The sequence below is a fragment of the Haliotis rufescens genome, unplaced genomic scaffold, assembly GCF_023055435.1.
Source record: "Haliotis rufescens isolate VD_foot unplaced genomic scaffold, xgHalRufe1.0.p SCAF_33, whole genome shotgun sequence".
Classification (NCBI taxonomy): Eukaryota; Metazoa; Mollusca; class Gastropoda; order Lepetellida; family Haliotidae; genus Haliotis; species Haliotis rufescens.
Window position 1 is genome coordinate 1,357,072 of NW_025964035.1, and position 20,619 is coordinate 1,377,690.

At 42.7% G+C, this 20,619-nt stretch overlaps 1 protein-coding gene across 2 annotated transcripts in view; it reads left to right on the forward strand.

Annotated features, from left to right (window-relative positions):
- Positions 1-20,619, forward strand: part of LOC124151631 (alpha-1,3-mannosyl-glycoprotein 2-beta-N-acetylglucosaminyltransferase-like) — a 65,749-nt gene that overhangs the window by 38,033 nt on the left and 7,097 nt on the right. The window contains exons 1-7 of one of the 2 annotated variants that reach the window (XM_048380853.1): positions 3,251-3,298; positions 5,567-5,719; positions 15,874-16,000; positions 17,920-18,040; positions 18,309-18,423; positions 18,797-18,935; positions 20,121-20,255. In XM_048380853.1, coding sequence (XP_048236810.1) covers positions 5,618-5,719; positions 15,874-16,000; positions 17,920-18,040; positions 18,309-18,423; positions 18,797-18,935; positions 20,121-20,255 — 739 coding nt within the window. In that variant the 5' untranslated portion in view covers positions 3,251-3,298; positions 5,567-5,617. Of the gene's footprint in view, positions 1-3,250; positions 3,299-5,566; positions 5,720-15,873; positions 16,001-17,919; positions 18,041-18,308; positions 18,424-18,796; positions 18,936-20,120; positions 20,256-20,619 lie in introns of those variants that run through there. The other variant, XM_046524197.2, reaches the window with a different exon arrangement.

Consider the following 20,619-nt stretch of genomic DNA (forward strand, 5'->3'; position numbering starts at 1 on the left):
TAGCTCATGTGTGACAGCGTTAGAAATTGGCACTAGTCCTGTAGTCCTTACCAAACTGCCTAATAGTAAAGGTTTCCTAGTACTAGTACTAAAGGACTAGTAGAAATTGGCCCATGTTAAGGGTTTTGCTATAAAAGCTGTAGGTTTCTAACCCTGTGTGATATGTGCCATAATATGAGCATGATGAAGTGATATGATAAGGTGACAAAAAAGGATGAAGAGCTAACCTAAGAGCCAAAAGTTAACAGCAAGCCTATGTTAAAGTGTTGGAGTTACGATCATCTTAGCGCTAAGATCACTTTGTGCAAGTGGGCCCTATGATTGTGGGTTCGAATCCCGGTTCGGCCCGATTATGTTTCTAGGTTTGTCAGCACCATACCCGTGCTCGTGGGTTTCACCGAAGTGGTAAATGGCATCACTTCGGGCTTTCCTCCCACATAAAGCTTACACGCAAGGATATAACTGGAATACTGTTAAAAGTGGCGTTAAAAACCCAACTCACTCACTAGTAGTAATTGTGAAAAATAGCTACAAGCAAGTTTTAAGAGCAAGAGCTATGAGTATAAGAGCTGGTGCAAGAGCTATGAGTACAAGAGCTGGAACAAGAGCTGTAAGTACAAGAGCTGGTGCAAGAGCTAGCATGTCAAGAGTTACCCTGACCAGACAATTAAAACAGCGAGGAGCAGAGTAATCCCATGGCTTTCTCGTACTATGCAGGGGCTTGTCTCTATCACCTTCTTACTGCCCCATTGTTGCCTCATTGTCGTTAACATGTTCCAGAGCCATTTGCCTGGCTCCGGATGGTGGCAAATTAATACAATAGTCAACTCAACCGAATAAAAAATCCTTTAGCGTGTAATTTAACTATTTTGAGGTAGGGAAGTTGGTTTGAAGGATATATACCCAGGCCCCAGAAGTGTCTGGTGTAATGGGCAAAGAATACCGCCCAAATTGAGTTAGCGATTATTTGGCTTTCCGTCATGCGCTTGCAGCATCTTCTTGTCGCGTTCTGATGGAGAATCAATACAGGATGCACATGCTACTCCGTCCCATCACGAAACTCGTCAACTGCCTCGGCAGGAATTATGAATGGGCACACATGGCCCGGCATTTCTACAGGACTAATGAAGTTATCAATTTCATGATGCTCGGCACTGGTGTCGCTCATTTTACTTACCCATTCAGAGTTTATTTAGCTATTGGCCAGCGTGTGTTAAATGCTGAGCAGTGTTGAATAATTTATTGCCACTTCGGCGTCTGACCAGAGGGAGATTCTCCCTGGGTTTAGATCTGTTCACGGAGCTGCTCTGGGCACTTGTCTGAAATGACGTTGAGGACAAAGTTTCCATACTGATGATTGCATGTTCAGATTTGGCGTCTCACAGGCGGGAGGAAACCTGGAGGGAATTGGGGGTTGGATGAATATGGGAGCTTGGACATGGTTCCTCATGACGAACTTACTAATGGACTGCACTGAAGTTTTTTTATTAATTTACCTGATTGATGATAAGATTACATCATATTTTCAATTGTTCTGTCAGAAATGAATAATTCTTGTGAATACCCTACCTCTATTACATCATTGCCATAAATTCCTGTTTATGCTGAGAACCACACTACAATTTTTTTTAGAAATTTTCAACAGACGTCCTCTTCACTGCCAACATATCTAATAGTTGTGAGGGAATCTTCTCACTTCTTTCCTGTGTGTCCAGATGACAACAAGGAAAAATTTTGTTGCATACATCTGTACACGTGATTACTGTTCCACACTTACAAGCACACTAGATCATCTCAAGCTTCACGAAAGACAAGCAGTGAGCAGTTCTACAAGTTCAATTGTTCTGTCAGAAATGAATATTTCAAATTATAAAAAGGCAGAATTTTGAAATGAAGTTAAAGGAGCCTGTAGCAAGTCTAGGTCCAAGCTTGTTATAAGTGCCATGTGAAAATGAAAAGTTGGTGTGTAATTATGGTAATTATTAATTATTGGGCACATGGGACATCAACTTTGGGTCAGTTCTTGAACACAAAGTGATTTTTAACAACTTGTATCAGTATTGTTAGGTCTAATGCCTCTTCTGCATTGGGTAGAATTGGGCGATACAGTGAGTGAGTGAGGTTTTATGCCGCTTTTAAAGTTGTATTCCAGCAATATCACAGCAGGAGACACCAGAAATAGGCTTCACACAATGTAACCTGGATCTTTGGTGTGACATTATTTACCTGACAGTTGGTTAACATTTTAGGTCTCTAATGATGCTTAAAATACCACAAGGATGATAGCTCAATGAGGCCTGGTGTTTGTGGGAGTTATAATGTTTGGCCCTGTAGCATTGACATTCTGTCTTTATCATTCTAGGGTTATTACACTAGTTTGTTTGTTTGTTGTTTAACGCCCCACTCAGCAATATTCCAGCTATGTGACGGCGGTCTGTAAATAATTGAGTCTGGACCAGACAATCCAGTGATTGACATCATGAGCATCGATCCACCCAAATGGGATACGATGACATGCATCAACCAAGTCAGCGGGCTTGACCACCTGTTAGTCGCCTCTTACGACAAGCATAGTCACCTTTTATGACAAGGATGGGTTGCTGAAGACCTATTCTAAGCTGATCTTCACAGGTTTCTTGTCTTATGAGAAGGATGGACTTCAGATACTGAATTAGTTCCCAGTGACTGATGCAAATAAGACTGATACAAAGGCATGACGATTTTTCAGTATTTATTATCTGTGCCAACATCCCATAACTACATAAGGGGGTGATGGGGTAGCCTAGTGGTTAAAGTGTTCGCTCGTCATGCCGAAGACCCGGGTTCGATACACCACATGGATATAATGAGTGAAGCCCATTTCTGATGTCTGCCGCCCTGATATTGCTGGAATATTGCCCAAAGCGGCGTAAAACTGTACTCACTCACTCACTCACTCACTCACTCACTCACTCACTCACTCACTCACTCGCGGCGTGGGGCGTTGCTCATAATATCAGTCACTGGTTTGACTTACCCATAGTCCATTATTTACATTTATTGGTTGGATAAACGCTGAATGCGACATTAAACAACAAACAGATCCGTGAAGATCCGAGGTGGAATACTCAGTCACTCACTCACTCACTCATGTAACTACATAATCTCCTAAGAAGATTTGAAAACATTGAGCGTTCTTAACTTCTTTTGATTAGTATATTTATCGCTAGTACAGTCTCCATATTAAAGCCTTCAAAATTTTATTGCAGATAGTCGCCTGGTCTTGCCGATAAACACCAAGTTCAATCTGTGCCATTTCGTGAGTTCACCCAGCACAAATGACTTAACACCAATGCGTCCCCACTGTGTAGACGCTCCCAATGAGGCTGGCAATCAGACGGTGTTTAATCAGACGCTTGATGACTATCAGTTTCAGCAGCCATGTTGCTGTGTCCAGGCACCTAGCTCGGCCAAGTCACATCAATAATTAGAAAAGGGCGGTCGGGTAGCCTTGTAGTTAAAGCGTTCGCTCGTCATGCCGAAGACCCAGTTTCGATTCCCTACATGGGTACAATGTGTGAAGCCCATTTCTGGTGTCCCCCGCCGTGATATTGCTGGAATATTGCTAAAAGCGGCGTAAAACCATACTCACTCACTCACTCAGTCATTATAAACCTCCTTTCTGTGATTCTGTACAGCAGACAACTTATTTGTTGATTAACCTTTAGCATGTTTTGTGTCGGAGGTGAAAATAATGCTGTATGTGATGCTAATTTTCACCATGTACTGGGAGAGTTATTTCCCCTTCTTTTTGCGACTTTTTTGTCTGAATGTGTTTTTGGATCATCATAGTAACTCGGGGGCACGGGTGGCCCTGTCGTCTGAGGCGCCGCGATTCGCTGTGCAGAGTTGCGTCCTTTGGGCACGCCAGAAACCTATGATTGTGAGTTCCAATCCCGGTTTGCCCCGATTATGTTTCTAGGTTTGTCAGCACCATACCCGTGCTCGTGGCTTTCACCAAAGTGATAAATGTCTGACCCCTGCATCACTTCGGGCTTTCCTCCCACATTAAGCTGACACGCCGTGATATAACTGGAATACTGTTAAAAGCGGCGTTAAACCAAACTCACTCACTCACTCACTCTGAGACCTGCATCACTTCGGGCTTTCCTCCCACATTAAACTGACATGCCGTGATATAAATGGAATACTGTTAAAAGAGCGTTAAACCCAACTCACTCACTCACTCATTCATAGTAACTCAGATCGTATGGATTGTTATGGTTGGTGAGCACCCTGTTCCTTAAAGCAGGGGGGCGGTCGGGTAGCCTAGTGGTTAAAGCGTTCGCTCATCACGTCGAAGACCCGGGTTCGAATCCCGACATGGATACAATGTGTGAAGCCCATTTCTGGTGTCCCCCGCCGTGATATTGCTGGAATATTGCTAAAAGCGGCGTAAAACCAAACTCACTCACTCACTTAAAGTAGGGTTAGAAATTGGCAATAGTCCTATAGTCCTTGCCAAACTGCCCAGTAGTAAAGGTATCCTAAGGACAAGTAGAAATTAGCCATTTTTAAAGGTTTTGCTATATGTTATCATTATAAGGACTAGTGGACTGAAACTGTTAGTTTCTACCGCTGTTAAAGTGATCTCCATGCTACGATTCTTTTAAGTCAATGAGTAAGTTTGGGAGTTGCGATCATCTTAATGCTAAGGTCACTTTGTTGAATGGTGCCCAGATGTCTGAGGTTTGGTTATTTGATTGATGGTGTGTCATGATGTGTGAGTTGCTTGTTTGCTTGTTTGTTTGTTTGTTGTTTATTATAGCTAAATGGATAGAATTATCATTAAACCACCTGCCTGTTAACAGAAATGAGCGGGCGACTGTAACTTGATAATGCCCTCATATTGCTTGACGACGGGCCATTATCACGCCTGTTTTTAGGTGACGTCACAGGGTAGGGATAGGTGACGTCACATTCAAAAGTGACGTCATCTGGTTTGTTCTATGAAGTTTCCATATTGGTAAAAGTGGGTCAGTGGCATTCCTGTTGATTGCAGTAAATGTTTCAAAACCGATATTGTTGTTTCTTTTTATTTAAAAACAAATTCCATCCATTTTAGCTATAATAACGGTAACGCTCTTTTTTAGGGCATTATCATTTGCAGAAGCCCTAGGTCTTTTCAACTTTTAATGGAAGACCTCGGGCTTCTGCAAATGATAATGCCCTTAAAAATAGCGTTACCCTTATATTGCTGCATTCAGCAATATTACAGCTTTATGATGGCGGTCTGAAAAATAATTGAGTCTGGACCAGACAATCCAGTGACTGACATCATGAGCATTGATCCAAGCAGTTGGAATACGATGACATGCATCAACCAAGTCAGTGAGCCTGACTACCCGATCCCTTTAGGCTCCTCGACAAACATAGTCGCCGGAAATGGAAGCATTTCAACATATGTATGCATGTCTTAAAATCTGAGATAAGTTTTCCGATTGTTTTTAGTTTACCAGATTTCACTGTTGACCCAGCTTGCTAATTACAGCGCAATGTGTGATAATGTGCGGTCTCTATTTTTCAGATGGCCTTGACCTCTAATTGATGTGCATGGCCGGACTGTGGGACGTCGAGGATGCGGCTGAAACGTACTCACCTGGTGACCGTCGTCATCGGTGTCTTCCTCTCCTGGAATATTCTCACATACTACATGCTGGTTTCTAAGCAACCAGGAAAAGTGAGTATACAACTTCATAGAATTGATAGACCGCCTCCGTGGTCAAGTGGTAGAGCGTCCGCCCGGAGAGCGGAAGGTCCGGGGTTCGATCCCCGGCCGCGTCATACCAAAAGACGTTAAAAGATGGTACTTGTTGTTACCCAGGGGCGCTCGGCATTAAGGGGCTAAAACAAGGACTGGTCGGCTTGGAGTCAGTATACTGTGTCTGAGTGGGGTATTCATGTTAAACTGTGGCATGGTATCTCAGTGAGCTAGCACTCTAAATCGGCATCAGTCCAGACTAGCACAAGCAGCCACACACACACACACACACACGTACATGCACGTCGCTATGCAAGTGCAATAATCTTGGACGCGACGTTAAACCCCATTTCACCTCACTTCACCTCAAAGAATTGATGGAATACGTTTGCTTTCGTTTGGATGTTGACTTTGATATCAGGGGTGGAATTAAAAAAAAAATTTCCACAACATTGTGAAAATCATTTACACGCATGTCTATTTGTGCAGTTTCTGCTGTTCAAAGCAGTAATTAACAATTGAAGACACTTGTTCTCATTTTAAACCCTCAATTAACCCTCTTTGAGGTGCGACAAAGACAGTGATGGAATTCAGGCTAAATGGTTAAAACGAACTGACGGATATAACGAACTGTTTTTTCGGTCCCGGTCATTGGCTGCATCTTTTATCACGAAAATACTTATGACAAATAGGGAGGGGATAGCCTTGTGGTTAAAGCGTTTGCTCATCACACCGAAGACCCGGGTTCAATTCCCCACATGGGTACAATGTGTGAAGCCCATTTCTGGTGTCTCCTGTAGTGATATTGCTGGAATATTGCTAAAAGCAGCGTTAAACCTCACTCACTCACTCACTCACTCACTCACTCACTCACTCACTCACTCACTCACTCACTCACTCACTCACTCACTCACTCACTCACTCACACCCACTCACTCGTGGCGTGGGGTGTTGCTTATAATATCAGTCACTGGTTTGTCTTACCCTTAGTCCATTATTTACATTTATTGGTTGCATAAACGCTGAATGCGACATTAAACAACAAACAGACCCGTGAAGATCCGAGGTAGAATAGGCCTTCAGCACCCCATGCTTGCCGTAAAAGGCGACTATGCTTGTCATAAGAGGCGACTAACGGGATCAGGTGGTCAGACTCACTGACTTGGTTGAAGCTTGTCATCGATCCCAACTGCATGGATCTATGCTCATGATGGCAATCGTTGGATTGTCAGGTCCAGACTCGATTATTTACAGACTGCCGTCATATAGCTGGAATATTGCGGTGTTAAACAACACACAAACAATCTGGCCTTGAAAAATATGCTCTTTATATTTTATACATTGCAAAATTATGTTAGCCCACCTCCTATTTTAAAAATTCCTTGATCCGTTTTTGAAATTAACAATTAAAGGGAGCCATCAAGTGATACCAAAAGGTTGGAAGTCCTAAAGTCATGTGACCTGCTCATGGCATGCTATAACCTATGGGTAGAAAACGTGAACACCGTTAATATTGAGCAGCACTTGCAATGAGCACTCAATGGCTACCTGTAAAGCTCTGCATTAATTATCCCCCATGCAATCTTGCCATTTCTGTGGATTGTCTTCAAGTTTGAGTCAAAGCCTCCGTCTATCTAACCAGTCGTTTCCACAAGAAGCTTGACAATATTTAGGAAGCAATCCTTTTGCAACAGACCTTTGCCCTGTTCAATAGAGTGATTTTACATCGAGGAATGCCATATGTATGATATTACCATAGAGTGTAATAACCTTTCAGCTTTGCACATGTATTTTTGTAATAGTATTTCTCTGTGTTGATTAGTCAGTTGAAGGAATATGATGTCAGTTTGCTCCACTGCATACTGTGGATGTCACGATGTGATATATAATGCAATACTTAATTTTTGGAAATTTTGCATACCGAATTTGACGTATTAAATAAGCGGCCACAGCGATATTTGCTAATATATTGGCTAGTGAACAATCCCAGTTCCTTCCGATTGATCAATGTACACTTATATGTGATACAAACAGTCATGTTCTAATATCAGCAAAAATAAAAGACACGTTTCACAAGGGGGAATTATTGAACATGTCCAGTCAGCTCCACTTCTATCTCTAAAATCCTTATCAGAATTACAGGAGCCATGTCCAAAATAATCTCAGCGCATTCACCGTGTTTCATCAGACCCACCATAAACCTACTTCGTCACTTTACCACGGTCCCCCGGAAACCCTGGAAGTGACACTTTTATTAATGGGTCACCTTCTACAGACCAACTAGCGCTGACCTCCCTCTGATGCCTCTCCCATCAATCTTTCCCCGATTTTCAAACTGCCTCTTGCCCACTGCTCTCAATCTCTTTAAATTTACCCCGAGTATTGATGAGCCATCTTATCCAGCTCAACCTTTCTACAGTGTCCCACGGGACGATGCATTCTCCATTTCCATCATTAAGAAAGAAACCCAAGTTGCCTGTAAGGACGGGGCATAAGAAATGGAAGCACGTATCGCGTTTATAAACGTTGTGTCTTGATCGTCTCCCTGGGAGGCAGTGAAGAAGCTTTGGACCCTGCTGGGAGGGAGGTTGAAAAATGGAGGCTTTTTCAGGAGATTGTGGAATAAATCAATGACTTGCTTATTAAACACTCACGAAACAAGGCTTAGCGTTACGGCGGAGAGGGGCAGGACTCGGGATTCATCACTTCTATGGGGACTTGGGTAATTAACCCTTTCAGAGATAAGTCCTGATTGTTGGAGGTAGAGGAGTCATTAGCAATGAAGTAAATCCGATCTGAGATGAGTTGGGGAGGGAGTGATGGCTGGAGACACGTTGTAGCTCCTCTGATAGACGTCTCCCAGGACTTGTTGATGCAGTGATGTCTAGAATCTGGCTTAGTGCGACTAGATAGATAGGTAGATAGGTAGATAGGTAGATAGATAGGTAGGTAGATAGATAGATAGGTAGGTAGGTAGGTAGGTAGGTAGGTAGGTAGGTAGGTAGGCAGGCAGGCAGGCAGGCAGGCAGGCAGACAGACAGACAGACAGTGTGCTGGCTGCAGACATGTTGTAGCTCCTCTGATAGACGTCTCCCAGGACTTGTTGATGCAGTGATGTCTAGAATCTGGCTTAGTGGGACTAGATAGATAGATAGATAGATAGATAGATAGATAGATAGATAGTGTGCTGGCTGCAGACACGTTGTAGCTCCTCTGATAGACGTCTCCCAGGACTTGTTGATGCAGTGATGTCTAGAATCTGGCTTAGTGGGACTAGATAGATAGATAGATAGATAGATAGATAGATAGATAGATAGATAGATAGATAGATAGATAGATAGTGTGCTGGCTGCAGACACGTTGTAGCTCCTCTGATAGACGTCTCCCAGGACTTGTTGATGCAGTGATGTCTAGAATCTGGCTTAGTGGGACTAGATAGATAGATAGATAGATAGATAGATAGATAGATAGATAGATAGATAGATAGATAGATAGTGTGCTGGCTGCAGACACGTTGTAGCTCCTCTGATAGACGTCTCCCAGGACTTGTTGATGCAGTGATGTCTAGAATCTGGCTTAGTGGGACTAGATAGGTGGATGGATGGATGGATGGATGGATGGATGGATGGATGGATGGATCGATAGATAGATAGGGGTTCGATCCCTTGCTGCGTCATACCAAAAGACGTTAAAAGATGGTCAGTATACTGTGTCTGAGTGGGGTATTCACGTTAAACTGCAGCATGATATCTCAGTGGGCTAGCACTATAAAATCAGCATTAGTCTGGACTAGTACAAGCAGACACACACACTTGTAGCTACGTAAGTGCAGTAATCTTGAAAGTCACGTTAAAACCCATTTCACCTCAGATCATCTATCGTCATATGAGACAAGCAGTGATACAAGGAATCAACATTGTTGGAAGTAATGATTGCTCGGTGACTGTTGTCGACACACTGATTACTTTGTGTTGTGATTGCTCCAAATGCTTAGTATTCATTTCACTAACTCTATCTAACTAATAGACCATCTTGCCCTGATTATAGCGAGAAGACACAGCCATTGCTTCAGGCGTCTCTCTTGACAGCGTCCTCTTTTCATTAGGCCGCCCATAATCTGACTTGATTTACTCCGCCATGATAGCTTCCCATTAACACAGTGCAGCCCCGCAAAATCTCGGAAAGAATGACTATGTCAGTTTCAATAAACTAAATTTTCAAAATGAAATGCAAGCGCCAGGATTTAAGACATGTAAGAGAAATTGCATGATTATTAAATAATGCAGTAAACTATGTTTATAGCGAACCCGCTTTTGACGAACTGACGGATATTACGGAATGTTTTTTCTGTCACGGTCAAGGACATATTTTCTCACGCAAACCACATACCCCATCCCTCCACACCCACACCCATCCCCCACCCCACCACATCTCCAAACCCACCCCACCACATACCCCACCCCACACCCCACCCCACCCCATCCCCATCCCACCCCACCACATAACGCACACACACACACACACACACACACACACACACACACACATCCCGTCCCGTCCCGTCCCGTCCCTAGTCCCATCCCATCCCATCCCATCCCATCCCATCCCATCCCATGGAACTCAGACTTGACTGCTGAAATATGCCTGTCGTCTTCAGGGGACTTGTAGGGCAGTAGCAGATGACCAGTATTTATGTGTAGGATAAAGAGGGTTTTTATGATATTTAAACCCATGATATTTGCGGGATAGAACAAAAGTACGTCAGCCCCGAGGTTTTCATCCTTGGAAAAGGGTTTTAGATATGATAAAAAACCTGAGGGTGCGTGTTTAGTCTCACTTTTAAACAAAAAAAGTAACTTAAAACAACATTTATTTGGAAACGGGTGTTAAATATCTGTTGCTGGCTTACAGTACTTGAAAAAGACATGTTTAAAAGAATTGGGATTTATCAGCACCTCTGTAACCTAGGCTACAGATGTTCAATGCTCAGGATTTTAATGAAAACATTTGTCATTTGATATTACATTTCATTATATTATGTTCAAATGCAAAATAAGTTTCTATCGTGAAAGATTCTTATGTTACAATCTAAATGGAACTTGTATTAATAAAACCCAGAATATTATATAAAATCCGGCCACATTATAACATATTATATTGCAAATGTCCTGGGGATATTATAACCTCCCTGTTTATTAGGTGCCGCCTTTGTGGTCTTGTGATAGAGCGTCCACCCGGAGAGCGGAAGGTCCGGGGTTCGATCCCCGGCCGCGTCATACCAAAAGACGTTAAAAGATGGTACTTGTTGTTACCCTGTCTGGCGCTCGACATTAAGGGGCTAAAACAAGGACTGGTCGGCTCGGAGTCAGTATACTGTGTCTGAGTGGGGTATTCATGTTAAACTGCGGCATGGTATCTCAGTGAGCTAGCACTATAAATCGGCATCAGTCCGGACTAGTACAAGCAGCCGCTATATAAGTGCAATAATCTTGGACGCGACGTTAAACCCAATTTCATCTCACCTCACCTCACCTCACCTCACCTCACCTCACCTCACCTCACCTCACCTCACCTCACCTCACCTGTTTATTAGATTTAACCTGACTGGAGAACAATAGGAAGGCATCAGTGGAGGTTTATAAATTCTGGTAAAGTGTTAGACAGGATTTGTCTGTGTAAGAAGGGGAGGGTAGCTTTCTGGTTAAAAATATAGCTCATCATACCAAAGTCCTGGGTTTGATTCCCAGCTCATGGCTGAGCTGTGTGAACCTTATTTCCTCGTATTCCCCACCATGACTTTCCTTAAAGCGGTGTGAAACGATGTATTTATTGTACTGATTCACTGGTGTGCTAGACTAACATTTAGTCTCTGTAATCTTATATACTACTCAAAAGAAGTTAAGGATCACCCGATTCTTTCATATTGGTAATGTTAATCTGTCATGGCATGAGAGATTAACTATTGCATGTATTGTAATATGAAAGAATCAGGTGATATTACACAATATCCTTCTTGACTCTAAAAATAAAAACAAAATTCCTTGTGCTGATGTGGTATGGAGCTAGCTAGAGCTGGCTAGACTTGCTTTTGTATGCGTTTCTAGATTATTATTTTTTCATAAAATAAATATATTCCACAGTCATTGTGCAGGACTACTGGTGTGCCTGCCATATTTTCTAAATGTTGCGGAAGACAGAATAATGTCGTAATCACAGAAATGTCGCATTCAAAAAAAATAAAAATGACAGTTTCGAATTTGACAAAGATGTATGGGCTTCTTTTAATTGTCTCTTTACCAGTTTAACTTTGACTTACGACAGTTAAAATGCTACGATCGTGGAATGGGACTCTGGGCAGGACCTCAGAACAGTGCTGGTCACGTGTCAGACGGGATGTCTTGACGTGTAATCCAATGATTTTCATTAATTGAACTCACTTTACTGCTGAGATATGGGTGTTGTCTCTAGAGGGCTTGCAGGGCAATATCAGATGATTTATTGATTGGCTATAGGCCGAAGTATTTCCTGCAAGCTTTTAGATAATTAAAAGTCATCAGTGGAACACGGCATGGGTGGTTCCGTCTTCCAAGGTGCTGTGCAGAGATGCTAGGCGTGCTAGAAACCTGTCATTGTGGGTTCGAATCCCAGATTTGCCCTGATTATGTTTCTAGGTTTGTCAGTGCCATTCCTGTACTTGTGGGTTGCATGAAAGTTGTTGGTTGGTTGGTTTGTTGTTTAACGCGCACTCAGCAATATTCCAGCTATATGATGGCGGTCTGTAAATATCATGAGCATCGACCCATGCAATTGGGATTGATGACATGCATCACCCAAGTCAGCGAGACTGACCACCCGATCCCCTAAGTCACCTTTTATGGCAAGCATGGGTTGCTGAAGACCTATTCTACCCTGGAATCTTCATGAACGTGGTAAACGTGTAAGAGATGCATGACTGTTCAAAGCAGTGTTAAAACAAACTGTAAATGATCCAGTCTGGTGGTTGGCAGCATCACTCACTCACTCACTCACTCACTCACTCACTCACTCACTCACTCACATGTCAATGTATTACTCACAATAAGCCTGTGAGTTTAGTCAGGGCCTGCAGCTTATAGATTTTGTGGATCCCGAGGGCAGCCTGGCATTTCATGATTTACACAGGGGCGGTGGGGTAGCCTAGTGGTTAAAGTGTTCGCTCGTCATGCCGAAGACCGAGGTTCGATTCCCGACATGGGTACAATGTGTGAAGCCCATGTCTGGTGTCCCCTGCCGTGATATTGCTGGAATATTGCTAAAAGGGGCGTAAAACCATACTCACTCACTCACTCATTCTTTACAGACATAAATCAGGAATATTACTAAGAGTGACATTAAACAAGAACAAAACCCCACAAGAACCAACCAACCAGGGATCATGCATCACAAATCAACCGAACTGCGAGACCCGTGAAGATCCGGGTATTATAGGTCTTCAGCAACCCATGCATGTCGTAAGAGGCGACTTACGGGATTGGGTGGTCAGGCTCACTGACTTGGTGGAAGCTTGTCATCGATCCCAATTGAGTGGATCGATGACCATGATATCAATCACTGGATTCACTGGTCCAGACTCGACGATTTACAGACTGCCGTCATACAGCGGTAGAAACTAACAGGTTTGATCCACTGGTCCTTATAATGATAACATATAGCAAAACCCTTAAAAAGGGCAAATTTCTACTAGTCCTTATGATACCTATTGGGCAGTTTGGCAAAGACTACAGGACTAGTGCCAATTTCTAACGCTGTCATATAGATGGAATATTGCTGAGTGCGGCGTAAAACAACAAACCAACCAACCAACGTAACTGTGATCTCAGCAAGTGTGATTAAAGTGCCCTGTAATATTCCCTCAAGTGAAACAGTTCCCTGATCAAGGAATAGGCAGCATTTTCACCACAAAGATAATTATGGCAACACCATGTAATGTGTAAACAGTAAATAAAAGTGACAAAACCCTACCATATTCAGTAGAAATCTCGATTGTACAATTCCGACTATATCATGGGCATGTGTTTATGACACCCATCACAAACACATGCAAAGGCAAGTCAATTGTTCCTCTGACGTTCTTTGAAATCTTGGTAGAAAGAGCATGCTTGATTGCATCTCAAAAGTTGTGAAGTGTAAACACAAAAGGCTGGAGCTGCTGGAATATTGCTCGACCTGAAGGGAAAGTTGACAAGTGGAATGTTGAATCATCCCTCTCGTCGTAGTTTTGTGGAGAGTGTTTTGTCACTCTGAATCTTTATTCATCTATCTAAATATGAAACAGATGAGGTGGTCTCACTGGTCTCCTTTATTTCTAGTTCAGGTGGGTAAATCAGTTGAAAGGAATTTGCTATTTGATGGTTATTGAACGATATCTTATGATATATATATATATAAGGTTAAGCTTATTTATTATTTCTGTTTGACAATTGTGTGGATCAATGCTCATGATGTCAATCACTGGATTGTCTGGTCGGACTCAACTATTAAGTCTGCCGTCATACTGCTGGAATATTGCTGAGTGCAGCCTTAAACAACACACATACAAACAAAACAAACAAGCCTAGTGACCTAGATGCGTACATATGTGCTCACAGTCCAGTATATTGTGTGACATGTCGATGAGTACACAAAGCCGATGTTCACAGATTACAGGCTAGTTACTGATGAAATGGGAGTCTAGCAATGACGGTCTGTGAGGTCTCTGGCTGTGAGGTGTCCTTTGTCGTGTGATTAGCAACAGTTAAGTAGGGGAGATCTTGTGTACCTCTAGAGCGGATGGATTGAGGCGTCATCATTGCAGGCATGTTTCAGTGACTGACTTGGTGTTGTGGGGAAGATGCTTTCTGATAATTGGGCAGAAATAGAGAATCTCACCCGAGTGTCTTTTGATATCAAATATATCAACACGAGTTGATAAAAGTTGAAAAACTCCAAGGTTTGCCAAGGGTTTTTTTCCACTTTTATCAACGAGTGTTGATATATTTGATATCAAAAGACATGAGGGAGAGATTCTCTATTTTATTTATCATCCAACATCATTCTTCCAACTTTTTCAGTTTGTAGAAAGTAATAAGCGGTGTCTTAAGTGTAAAAAGTACTGCTAACAGCTTCAGTAGCAGAGCCATAAGTGATGTCATTTGATTGTGATGTCATGGTAACCAATGATGTCACAATGGGCTGCAAAGCATTGTGATGTAATTTCATTGCAGCGATATCTACAGTATAGATATCGCTTGATTTCACCCAAGTAATATCTCCTGATGGAGCCAGTTTTGGATGATAAAAGCTGGTCTGCTACAGAATGGAGGCCATTGTAGGGATTGCATGCCCTGTGTCACGAGACCCGTGAAGATTCCGGGGTAGAATAGGTCTTCAGCAACCGTTTCTTGTCGTAAAAGGTGACTAACGGGATCGGGTGGTCAGGCTCGCTGACTTGGTTGATGCATGTCATCGATCCCAATTGCGTGGATCGATGCTCATGATATTAATCACTGGCCATGACTTGATTATTTACAGACCGCCGTCATATAGCTGGAATATTGCTAAGTGCGGCATTAAACATGTTAAACAACAAACCAACCAACCAACCAACCAAGAGATTAGCACAGATGGAATGAGGGACTGGAATATTATAATGGACTCATATGATGCCATGCTTGTTGCTATTCAGAAATAGTAAATGTATTTTTCCTGTTTGTAGTTGGGGGCACGGGTGGCCCAGTCATCTAAGGCGCCGCGATGCGCTGTGCAGAGTTGCGTCCCTTGGGCACGCCAGAAACCTATGATTGTGGGTTCGAATCCTGGTTCGCCCCGATTATGTTTCTAGGTTTGTCAGCACCATACCCTGCCTCACTTCGGGCTTTCCTCCAACATTAAGCTGACACGCCGCGATATTACTGGAATACTGTTAAAAGCGGCGTAAAACCACACTCACTCACTCACTCACTCGCTGTTTGTAGTTAGTTGACTCAACCCTTTTTACACTGTATTAGTGACCATTAAGAGACTTTGACCTTAACTTAGTTATGACCTTGACCTTCACCTTATGGCCTTGACTCATAGTGTTGACCTTCACCTTATGACCTTGGTCTCTGTTTCAGGTCACTGATGTTCAAGGAAAAGAAGCTTTAGAATCACGGCTTGGTAAACTTGAGAAGGACTTATCAAGTCAGCTTGCGGAAAATGAGGAGCTACTTCAAAAGCTTCGCCATCTCAAGGAGGAGGCAGGTTAGGGCACAGAGGATGTATTACACTGTTCGAAGTGCCTGGGGCACGGGTATTTTCTTTAAATGACTATAGTTAATCTGTCCAGGCTGGTGGGTATTGCAATCATCCAGACCGCACCGTCGTCTGGTGGTAGAGCGTCCACCCGGAGAACGGAAGGTCCAGGGTTCGATCCCAGCTGCGTTAACCAAAAGCCGTTAAAAGATGGTACTTGTTGTTACCCTGTCTGGCTCTTGGCATTAAGGGGCTAAAACAAGGACTGGTCGGCTCTGAGTCAGTATACTGTGTCTGAGTGGGGTATTCGTGTTATACTGCGGCATTGAGCATTTAGGGGCTAAAACAAGGACTGGTCGGCTCGGAGTCAGTCTACTGTGTCTGAGTGGGGTATTCGTGTTATATTGCGGCATTGAGCATTAAGGGGCTAAAACAAGGACTGGTCGGCTCGGAGTCAGTCTACTGTGCCTGAGTGGGGTATTCGTGTTATATTGCGGCATTGAGCATTAAGGGGCTAAAACAAGGACTGGTCGGCTCGGAGTCAGTCTACTGTGTCTGAGTCGGGTATCCATGTTAAACTGCGGCATGGTATCTCAGTGGGCTTGCACTATAAATCGGCATCAGTCCGGACTAGTACAAACAGCCACACACACACATGCATGCATGTCGCTATATAAGTGCAATAATCTTGGACACGGCATTAAACCCTGTTTCACCTCACCTCACAGTCATCCAATTGTGGGGGTTCTTCAGCTAGTTTTGAGTAGCATATTTCTAGTTTTGTCATCACTGTACACAAGCTTGTGGGTTTCCCCATAGTGGTAAACATTTAAGACCTGAATCCGGGGATCTATCTAGACCCCTTCTGAAGCCGATATTCAGCCCCAAGTCTTCAACACTTATCAGTAAACATACCAACATAGGAAATAACATTACCACTTTGTAGAGGTGGCTTGTATGTCACTGTCAGCAGGACCAGTGATGGTATTTGCTTCTATCTAAGATTTACATCATTTCATGTAATGCAATATTAAAATACTCTGTGTTTCATTAAAAAAATATGATTAAATCTAAATTATGGAAAAATAAATGATATTTGTCTTCCCAGTTTGCCTGCCTAGGGCGCTTTATTTGAGATCCGAGATAAATCCTTGTGGATCGCTTTTGGCTTTTGTCTCACAGGGGGGTCACACTCAGTGACCTTGCTGATTGCTGCCCCAGCTTCATGTAGCCTCAATCCTGCTCTCAATCCATGGCGGGGCGGGTCCAGACTGCCTCGCTGGTAAGGCTGGATTGGCCAAAACATTGTATTGCGATATCTGTATTGTGATATATTGGGATATCTGTATTGCTATATATATTGGTATGTATATTACGATATCTTTATCGTGAAACATATATACGTATTGCGATATCCGTAGTGATGCGTATTGCGATATACTGTGATATCTGTATTGGGATGCGTATTGCGATATATTGTGATACATATTGCAATATATTGCAATATCCGTATTGTGATGCGTATTGCGATATATTGTGATATATTGTGATACGTAGTGTGATCTACTGAGATATCCGTCTTGTGATGTGTATTGAAATATTTTGGGATATCTGTATTGTGATAGGTATTGCGATATATTGGGATATCCGTATTGTGATATGTCTTGCAATATATTGCGAGCTATTTAGACCAAAGTGGTGCCAAACCTATGATTTCCCCTCTTGTCAAAGTCAGCATGGTCAGACGCTGCCATTTTGTAGTCATGGGTACAGGGGAGATAACAATGTGACAGAAAAATCACTTTTGAGTCATGTGTCAATCACAGAATTGTCTGGTCCAGACTTGATTATTTACGGACCGCCGTCATGTAGCTGGAGTGCGGTGTTAGACAACAAACAAAGAATAGGTTGTTTTTTTCGCCTTTCAGACCAGAGAAAAAATGTTCCTGTAAGAGATAACAAGGATGAGGCTCACCCGAACCAGATCGCCATCCTGATGATCGCGTGTGACCGGGTGACTGTTAGCCGCAGTCTCGACCAGCTCATAAAGTGAGGAACCAGGATATGTTTTGTGCTTTATTACCATGGTTACACATCTGGCAACCCCAAAAGAGGAAAAATATTCCAGTTTAACATGTTTTAAGGCTTGTTTTGTTATCTCAGAGCCTGATAAATATACTTATACAAATCTCAAATTTGTATCCCTGCGGTGATAACTGGTCAACTCATCAATGCAGGACGGTACTTCAAGGACTTGTGTGCGACTTTGCTAAAAGCGGCATAAAACCATACTCACTCACTCACTCACTCGTTGTAGATATCGTCCACCTGGTGACAAGTTCCCGATCGTGGTCAGTCAGGACTGCGGCCACCAACAGACGGCGGATGTCATAGATGGATATGTCAAGAAACAACTTGTCAAACATGTCAAAGTAAGCGAGTCACATCCCATCGTCTGTACTTCACAGGTTTATTTTTGTCGCTCACTGTCCACTCATAAAGATGCGGGGTAGAATAGGTCTTCAGCAACCCATGCTTGTTATAAAAGGCGACTACGCTTGTTGTAAGAGGCGACTAACGGGATCGGGTGGTCAGGCTTGCTGACTTGGTTTATGCATGTCATAGATCCCAATTACGTGGATCAATGCTCATGATGTCAATCACTGGATTGTCTGGTCCAGACTTGATTATTTACAGACCACCGTCATATAGCTGGAATATTGCTGAGTGCGGCGTAAAACAACAAATAAGCAAACACTAACACTGTCAATCTTTTGTGATGCTAAAGAGCTGTATTTGTTTCAGCAACCTAATTTAGCCAACATCAACCTTCCCTGGCCACAGAAGAAGTTTGTTGGCTACTATAAAATAGCCCGCCATTACAAGTGGGCTTTAAACCAGATATTTACGGTCTTCAACTATTCCACAGCCATCATTGTAGAAGGTAAGATCCTCTGTCGGTGATGTTGTGGCCCCCGTGGTTGAAGTGATGAGGTGGGGTTTCCAATTATCAGCTCGTCTCGTGAAGACCTGGGGTAGAATAGGTCTTCAGCAACCCATGCTTTCTGTAAAAGGCGACTAACGGGATCGGGTGGTCACATTCGCTGACTTGGTTGATGCATGTCATCGTATCCAAATTGCATAGATCGATGCTCATGTTGTCAATCACTGGATTGTCTGGTCCAGACTTGATTACTTACAGACCGCCATCATATAGCTGGAATATTGCTGAGTACTGCGTTAAACAAACAAACAAACAAACAAACAAACAAAAAGTTATCAGCTGACAGAGCACACAGCCAGCATAAGTCATTCTAACACTGTCTTTGTTTGACAGCCATGCATTGCATTGAATCTGTAATCTGTAATCTGTAATCTGTAATCTGTTATCTGTAATCTGTAATCTGTAATCTGTTATCTGTAATCTGTAATCTGTTACTGAAGCTATCAGTATAGATGTAATAAATACTAATTACCTCAACACAGTGGCTGAGTTTTAGCAGCCTCAGTGACAGTCAAGTGACTTTATGTCGTGGTGCATCGCCTGTCCCTCCAGTCGTCTGTCAGGTTGTCGTTTCAGCATTCATTCAATTACTTAATGATCCCCTCGCTTTTCTAGTGTTACATCTTTCCTGAAACATCTTTCCTCCAGTGGACGTAAAACTCTGCTATGTTATGTTTAGCGTATCAATAACACTAGACATCATATGAAAGTAGACATCTGTCAAAATGAGATCAATGCCCTCTGTCGATATTGCCAAAAGATACACAGAAATTCAGAACATAAAGAAACAGCTTTTTTCAAGATGTATATGTTGCTATTCTCAAGGACTTCATGTAACCATGGTAACAAGGTTGAAGTGCATGTAAGTGAGATTCCTGAAGAAATCACATGAAACAGTTCAGAGACATTTGTCTTCTTGTTCCATTGGCTTCCCGATTGTTTCTAGGTTTGTCAGCACTGTACCTGTATTCATGGGTTTCACAAAATGGTAAACGTCTAAGGCCTGCGTCACTTCGCGCTTTCCTGCATGTTAAGCTGACACACCGTGATAGAACTGGAAAACTGTTCAAATATTGTGTTAAACCCAACTCACTCACTCACTCACTCACCTTTGTTTCATTGCAGACGATTTAGACATATCACCAGATTTCTTTGAATACTTTGCTGCGACGCACCGTGTGATGAAGACTGACCCTATGTTGTGGTGCGTGTCTGCCTGGAACGACAACGGCAAGGAGAACATGGTTTCTGAGAACTCCGGTAGGTGGATGGGTAAATAGAACTTCAGGGAGACGTGTTCTCTTTCCAGTGTGCCACAGGGCACTCATAAAGGTGTCTTGTCGTGCCCTTTGGAACAGATCTCCAGATAAGCTTTGGGTGTTGTGGGTACGTTACCCATGCATTTTAAAATCATTGGGTATAAGTAATTCTATCTGGGTATTCAAATTTCTGTTACCAACTAGTTTTTACACATGTGGGTATTAAAGTTAAATATTTAAAAACACTATTCATCTAGTCCCTGCAAACTTGTGTCGTGTGGGTTCGAGAGCTTTGTAGGACTCAAAAATACCACGATACTTCCACAAGAGTGTGATGGCAAATGATCATGATGTAACTGTCATCG